The sequence below is a fragment of the Apaloderma vittatum genome, unplaced genomic scaffold (genome assembly GCF_000703405.1).
Source record: "Apaloderma vittatum isolate BGI_N311 unplaced genomic scaffold, ASM70340v1 scaffold15471, whole genome shotgun sequence".
In the NCBI taxonomy this organism is placed as follows: domain Eukaryota; kingdom Metazoa; phylum Chordata; class Aves; order Trogoniformes; family Trogonidae; genus Apaloderma; species Apaloderma vittatum.
Genome location: NW_009702068.1, coordinates 20,597 through 27,801, shown reverse-complemented (window position 1 = coordinate 27,801; position 7,205 = coordinate 20,597). Strand labels below are relative to the sequence as shown.

Here is a 7,205-nt window from a genome sequence, read left to right as displayed (position 1 = left end):
ATCTCTCTAGAAGCTTCAGCTCTTCATTGTCCCTTCTGCAACATAAGGAACCTAGAGAGGGATTAGAAACTAACATGTTGGATCACAATCATGTGTGTTAATCACTCTCAAATTACAACATTCCAAGTAGAGACCAAGTAATGCAAGGCCAGTACCAAAGTTCCCCACAACATGCTTTTATAACCTGAATTTCTACTTTGGCTCTTACGAGTTCCACACTCCTGTGCAAAGCAGCTGCACGCTACTAGCACGAGTCTCCTCTAAATAGCAGTGGCTGTTTGTAGTCTTTCTATAAAACCAAGTTTTCTCCCCTTGAGAAAAAGGAGAGGAGGGCTTAGTACAATGGACTGAGAAAGGCAGTACACTAAAGCTAACCAAAGCATTTCTTTCAAATTAGTATTTGGCAACGATTTAAATCCACGCTGTGTTAGCTCTGCACGACTGCCACGTGTGGCTGGGTAAGCTACAGCAATGCAGCATAGCCAAGATTTTAGGTGACTTCCATTCTACCCCCCCCGGCTTTAATTCAACCAGCAAGTTTCCCTGCCGATGCAATATTTCAAAAATTTCCATTTTAATTCACGCAACACGCCACCTTAAATCCATATGACCGGTTCCCGTTGAAGCCCAGGGCTCCTGTTTCCAGAGAGAGGTCCAGGCTGTGAAGACAACGTGACAGGAGAGCAGGGGTTTGCTCACTAGCCCTGACTAAGCCATCGTATTGCAGAAGCCGAAACCACGACAGAAGTCGGTGGCTCTAGAGTTAAGCAAGCTCCCCTTCTGTGAAAAAATAGAAAGGAAACCCCACTGACAATATCTAGCCTCTTGAATGTACAGCTTGGGAAGGGCTGCAGACTAGGTCATCTTGTGCACAGTTCACATTAGACATTTGTGATTAATAATGCCAGGTAGTGACATGAAGCAAATTTTGTTTTTATTATTCAGATCAATCCCATCTCGATTTCAAAATAAATTGTCAGTAAACTCTTCCACAAACCATGCTCTAAATCGCAGAGGTGGTCACGGGACAACAACTTCTCACCTAATTAAAAAAAAAAAAATCCATCTTTTTTTGGAACTTGTTTTGGTTTCACCGACTTTTTTCTTCCGAAAACATTAGGATTCTGTAAAACTTTGATCTGACACATAAACCAGAAGGCAGTAAACAGCAGATTCTTTGCTGAATCACACATCAGATAAAGGACCATAAACCAACAGCAATACCTTAACAAGGGGATCACTTCTACAAAACCCTGATAAAACCATTCCTGGAACATGATCATTTAAAAAAAAAAAGTTTTAGTTGGCTCTGATGTGTCATACCAGCCTGTTTTATTGGAGTAAGTAGATTTAAAAAAGACCTTGACACAGCATTTTGCAGCAGGTTATTTCAATGCAAACCCAGCTGTTAGAAATTAAGCCTCAAAACATCCGTGTAAGACAAGGACCTTACAAACAGGGAAACTTGCATCAACAGGCTCAGTTACATGTCAAGATCATACAAGGACTTGACTCTTGTGATGACCGTACCCCATCACAATATTTTGTAGGGAATCATTTATTTTGACTACGGTAATTACCGTTCAGGTTTCATGTTAGTGTTACCCCGCTAGAAAGTAACCCCTCCATAAGACAGGATGTTTTTGAGTAGAATAGTCTGATCCATTACAAACCTTCCACAGACTTAACTCCATAACTGTGTGCTTTAAAACACCAAACCTGCATGGCTCCTCGGTTGGTTTTGATACCAAAATTGAAGCACTGCTGCATCACTCTCAAACTGCAAAGGGAGGCTGAAGTAGCCACATGCACCAGCTGCGTCATTAGAGAAGCAAAAATCTACACTACAGGGCATAACAACACCCCTTCTTTTACTCTAGGTTGGGTTCCCCCTGCCCCATCTTTTCGTTTTGCTTTTATTTGGCTTCAGATTTTGGCTCAGCCAGCTCCCCATGCTCCCAGACTCCTCCTCCCACAGGACTTCATAGAATCACAGAATGGTTTGGGTTGGAAAGGACCTTAAAGATCATCTAGTTCAAATCCCCTGCCATAGGCAGGGGCACCTCCCACCAGACCAGGCTGCTCAAAGTCTCATCCGGCCTGGCCTTGAACACTTCCAGGGACGAGGCATCCACTTGTCTTGCCCTCATTACCAGCAGTTTCATGTTGAAGGATGCTGCCAAGCTCAGGCTGCAGAGGAGTATTGCCAGGGACAACGCTGCTCCCCACTTCTCCTTCCTGGGACAGAAGTCAGTGCCAGCACCTTGAGCAACCCCGTGCCTGTAGTTTTCTACTCACACCAGGTTCTCTGCGTCTTCCAGAGATGGAAATTTTCCCCAGGCAGCTGCTCACTGCACCAGGCTATCAGGCAGCCAGTCTCACTCTTTAATAGCTGCTTCCCGTCCCTCTAATCACAAGAGTATTGAATAATAATCATATATTTCTGTAAAAGAGCAAGAAACGCCTGTGTGAAAAATTTTAAATATATAAAAACACTTCATAAAAATACTTATTTTAAAAAAATTAATCACAATGCCCCATGAGCCTGTAAACATTGCCTGCAAAATCTCTGCTGACTGGAGTAATTTGAAATACAGTTTTTCAGGCTCTTTTCTGCCCTGTCCAGTAAAGTTTTAAGATAACCAATAGAAATGCCACTTGTCTTGTATTTTGACCCTCGTCCCACCCATTCTTCTTCTTCCTTCTTTGTTTCCGATGTGACAGTTCAACTTCCCAAAGATCTTCTCTGGAGGCATCATTTGTCTTTGCTTTTAACAGAGTTCTGCACAGCCTGATTCTGAGGCTTTCTTATGGAGTGGGCTTGAGATCTGACTGGTAACACGAGCAACACCAGGATGCTGAGAATGTGCATGTGGAAATACATAGACCTGGGAACAAAAGCAGAAGGAGAATATTATATTTTTGCTGGTAATAACACAAATTGTACAGCCTAAGTCCACTCAGAATTTAGTGCTAAGGGACAAATGCAGAGTCTACAAACCTGACCTAGAAAGCACAAAAATATACCCTTGAATTTCACGCAGCCTATGCATATGGGGTCTCCTGGATCAATGGAAATATTGCTGTGGATGTTAAGGAGGCAAGAAATCCATCACCAACTCCAGGACCCAGAGTCTGACAGCTCAGACAAACCCACATAATTCAGCCCCAGACTTATTTCAGCGCATCTTGCTTTTAATGTTAGAGTATGCAAGGCCACATTCTGAAGAAACATCCTTAGGACATAAAACTTTTGCAAGTTTTAACCAAAAAAAAGTGACAGGAAGGGAAAAAAAAAAGTCATTCCAAGCGCTGACATCTACAATAAATTAAAACACTCAACTTTTAGTTGGGGAAGGTCAAGTAATGATGTTTTGGTTCTGAAGGCAACTCCTCAGAGATGTCTTTATTTGATACCTTATTAAATATCACACATTTTTATTTCAAATAATTTGGTAGACATAAGATTGAACAGAAATAAAAAAAATACTTTAAGCAATTACATGATGCTCTGGCAGCTTGGGGAGGACACTTGGGAGCAGTGTGTTCCAGCCCTTAAACACAGAGGTGCACCTTTCTATGGTCTAATTTATGCTTCCTACCATAGTTCTTAATATCCTTGTGAGGTGCTTAAGGCCACTACTACATGCACAGTGCTCCAAAAAAATTCATGCCCTAGTCCAAAGGCCTACAATTTCTTTGCTTAAGAGTCTCTAAGTTTAAAATGTTACCTATGTTCAAAGTCACTACGGGGAAAAAAAAAAGCGCATTAAGGAATGAAACTAAGAAAGATTGAGTCATTTTGATACGCTATGTTTTCTGTGTTGCAATCAAAAGTTTTAAGAAACAGGAACAGAAAATTTCAAAATTCAACCCCCTTCCCACAGACTTACTGACAGCAGCTATCTTAACTACCAGTTCTAAGTCTTTTATGTTAGAGGAGGGAATTCTCTTTCTTCTTAACCAAAACCTGTTATTCTATGTTGACAGTTCACTGCAGAATGAAAGAAAAGTAAAGCAATGAAGTCCAGCCTCCCTTTTCAATTCTGTTATTAGAGTACATTGAATGTACTCCAACACCAGTGTTTTCTTATTTTTAAGGAAGCTAGGGAAGCACCCACTTCTGGGAGCAAAAGCAAAGCATACTCATTTTGAGAAGTAATGCTCTGCCAGGCACCCTCTTTATGCCCTAATCTCCGATCACATCTCCCCTGCTACACATTCAGTAACTGAGAATCTGGGCTTTCCTCACCAAGTCCTTCCTATTGACAACACAAACTATTCTTAACCTCTCCAGCCTTGGCCACTGTTAACAGTTGAGACTAAAGTGTTTTGGAAAAGGAAACTGAGTATGTGAAAAGTCACATAAAGACACAGAAAGACTTAAAAGTACAAGTGGAGTGGCTCTGCCTTGGCATTGTTATTATCTCACTAAGTTACTGGAGTGCAAAAAAAATCACCCCTCGCACATTATTAAGCATCCTGTCTGAACTTTCAGATTGGATGAAATGTCAACTGCTTTTCAGTGTGGTCTGGGTAATTTAACAAAAGCCTGTGCTTTCATTCTGGAGAACCATAAAACCATAGAATGGTTTGAGTTGGAAGGCACCTTAAAGATCATTTGGTTCCAAGTCCCTTGCCACAGGCAGGGACACCTCCCATCAGAGCAGGTTGTTCAAAGTCCCATCCAATGTGCTCTTGGACATTTCCACGGAGAGGCTTCCACAACTCTTGAATAATAATCAAGAAGAGAGAACTTACTTGTAAAACTTAATTGTGGGCTCAACAGCCAGCATAACGAAGGGGGCAACAGTATAGCAGACGGCCAGTTGAGTGACAAGCCAGGTGACAACGTCATACGCTATCTTGAGAGGCACTGAGGAGAGGAAGTAACGTCTGCAATTGTTTCTTATCTGCAGGAAAAGCAAACAGAAAACGATATAAATTCATTTCTTGGGCAAAGTCACACACTATAATGTAGGACTCTCTGCTTACTCTCAGAAAGTTCATACACCAATTAGAAAGCAGTGAGAGCAGGAAGGCAGAAGGGCCTTGACTTGCATACCCAAAATCCCACCATCAACCAGCAGCATGCAGTGTCCCCCAGTTTCCTCCCTCATAATCACAGGAGCAGATCCTCATGCTGGCTATCTGGCAGTCTGTTTTTGGGGAGAGGAGTTGTTATAATTTCATCTTCCTGGCTTTGACTTACTACTGGTTATCAATGGTGAAACAAAGTTACTTTAAATGTGTTTATATTTATTATTTATATGCGTACATACAACAGTAAGACTGTGCTGTTCCCTAAAGATTTTGGTTTATCTTCACATCTCTCAAACACTCATAAATGAGAGGCAAACTGCTTGTTAAGACACATTCAGCAACCTGTTCTAGCCAGAGACATGATCACTAGTTTAATTCACCACTCACATTGGGCTGGTTATTTATCCACCGTCAAACTCCGAAAGACAACGGTGGTGCTTCCCAGCCCTGCACAACCGCCTAGGTCAGCCTGAAAGACCAGCAGTGATAAATTTAACTAGAGTGAGACACTAAACCTTTGGTCACTCTAGCCATGATGAGACCCATAAACACAGAGACTGGTTTACTGCATCAGTTGCACCCACGAGAAAGAGTTCAAGTTTAGGCTAACGCTCAACCCATAACAACTTCTTGCGAAAGATCACGCCCAGGGCTGATTAAATGCTGGCATACAGGCAACATGACCCAGCAGAAACCCAGATTCAAGCTTAACCTTGAATCCCAAGCTGGTCCCAGACCGGCTTGCGACAACACTCAAGCCACATTTCCTCTGATAGCCAAGGGCAGCACAGGGGCACGTGTGGAATTAATTACGACTGCTGAGGGTACTTTGCAATTAGCATCCACCCAGAACAAAGCTTCAGTGAACACCAACCCTGCAAAGGCAGGAAAGAGGGCTCCCAGCGGGGACAAGCTGCTCAGCCGTGCCAGGGTGGTGCCTGCAGATAGTATCTAGCACAGGCCGTAGAAGAGAACAATAGAAGGTACATACTGCTCTGGCTGCGAGTGTGATAAGGATTCCAGTCAGAAACGTAAAATAATATCCCGGATAGATACCGTGCCACAGGGCCGACAGGATAAATGTTAAAGCTGTAGGGTACCAGGGAGCTCTGTCATAGCAAACGCTGCAAAGGCAAAAAGAAAACAAGAACAGGCTGAACACAACTGGACAACGGACACTGCATTTCAAATCCTTCTCCATTTTTAAGGTCTTACTCCGTTTTGTTAATGGTCTTATCTTACCCCTGTTGCAGAGCAGGGTATGAGGCACTCTCCCTTCATTCAGAAGGAGGGTTAGGTGGAAAGAGGAAGTGTGCTTTCACACACCAAGTATCCAAAAAGTGCCTGTACAAGTATTCCCAGCATTTAAATAAATCATTGGACAAAGGGCAGGCAAGATTTCTCTTTCACATTCATACCTCTACCTGGAATCACACACCGCCCTTCAAAATGCCTATCGCAGATCGAGTGGTAGGACGCAGAGATGCGAGCCAGCCCTTTTCTGAGGAAGGAAGGCATTTTCATCTGGCTGATGCTGGGAATAACACGTAGTGTTGTAAGCTACTGCAAAGCAGGGGATTCCTGCAAAACTTAGCAGACCAGATTTTTACTCCCAAAACTCAAGCGAATGATAGCGCCTCAAGAACACATCAAGTGGTCTATCTGGCTATCTGAGATTTAACTGAAACGCTGTGTTCCAAAGAAATGAGTCAAGATAACGGACTCCTTATCAGGAACTTCATTTGAACAGTGCAAAATAGTAGACATTTACTTTTAAGATGCACGTACTTAGTAAGTAAAATAGTTACGATCACCATACTAAATCTGTGCCTGCGCTTCGGATACCACATTGAGCTTTAATCATGCCGAAAAGTGTGACGAGCAACAGGAGACAACTCAACCTGGAAAACCTGGACTTACGCTAGTATTTATATACCTAACAGTCATGGGTTAAAATCAATATTCTCTATGCTATTAGAAGTCTCTTCTCCATATTCTAACCAGAGACTCCCCAACAGGCATCCTCTGGTAACTTCAAACCAGACTACCCTGAGGCTGTGAAGGTTCCCACTTCCCTCCAGTTCTAACTGGCCTGGATCCCAGTGGCAGAGGGAGGCTCACCTCCGACAGCAAGATATATGGGAAACCTCACGCAGCAAAGT

The 7,205-nt window shown here is 42.8% G+C and overlaps 1 protein-coding gene across 1 annotated transcript in view; it reads right to left on the bottom strand.

The window, feature by feature from the left end:
* Nucleotides 1–2,755: 2,755 nt before the first annotated feature.
* The window catches only part of MBOAT1 (membrane bound O-acyltransferase domain containing 1), a gene marked incomplete at its 5' end in the record, with an annotated part of 17,057 nt that continues 12,607 nt past the window's right edge, over nucleotides 2,756–7,205 (bottom strand). Inside the window, 3 exons of the mRNA XM_009879399.1 lie at nucleotides 2,756–2,888; nucleotides 4,762–4,913; nucleotides 6,035–6,167. Of these exons, the coding sequence (XP_009877701.1) occupies nucleotides 2,756–2,888; nucleotides 4,762–4,913; nucleotides 6,035–6,167 (418 nt within the window). The remainder of the gene's footprint in view (nucleotides 2,889–4,761; nucleotides 4,914–6,034; nucleotides 6,168–7,205) is intronic.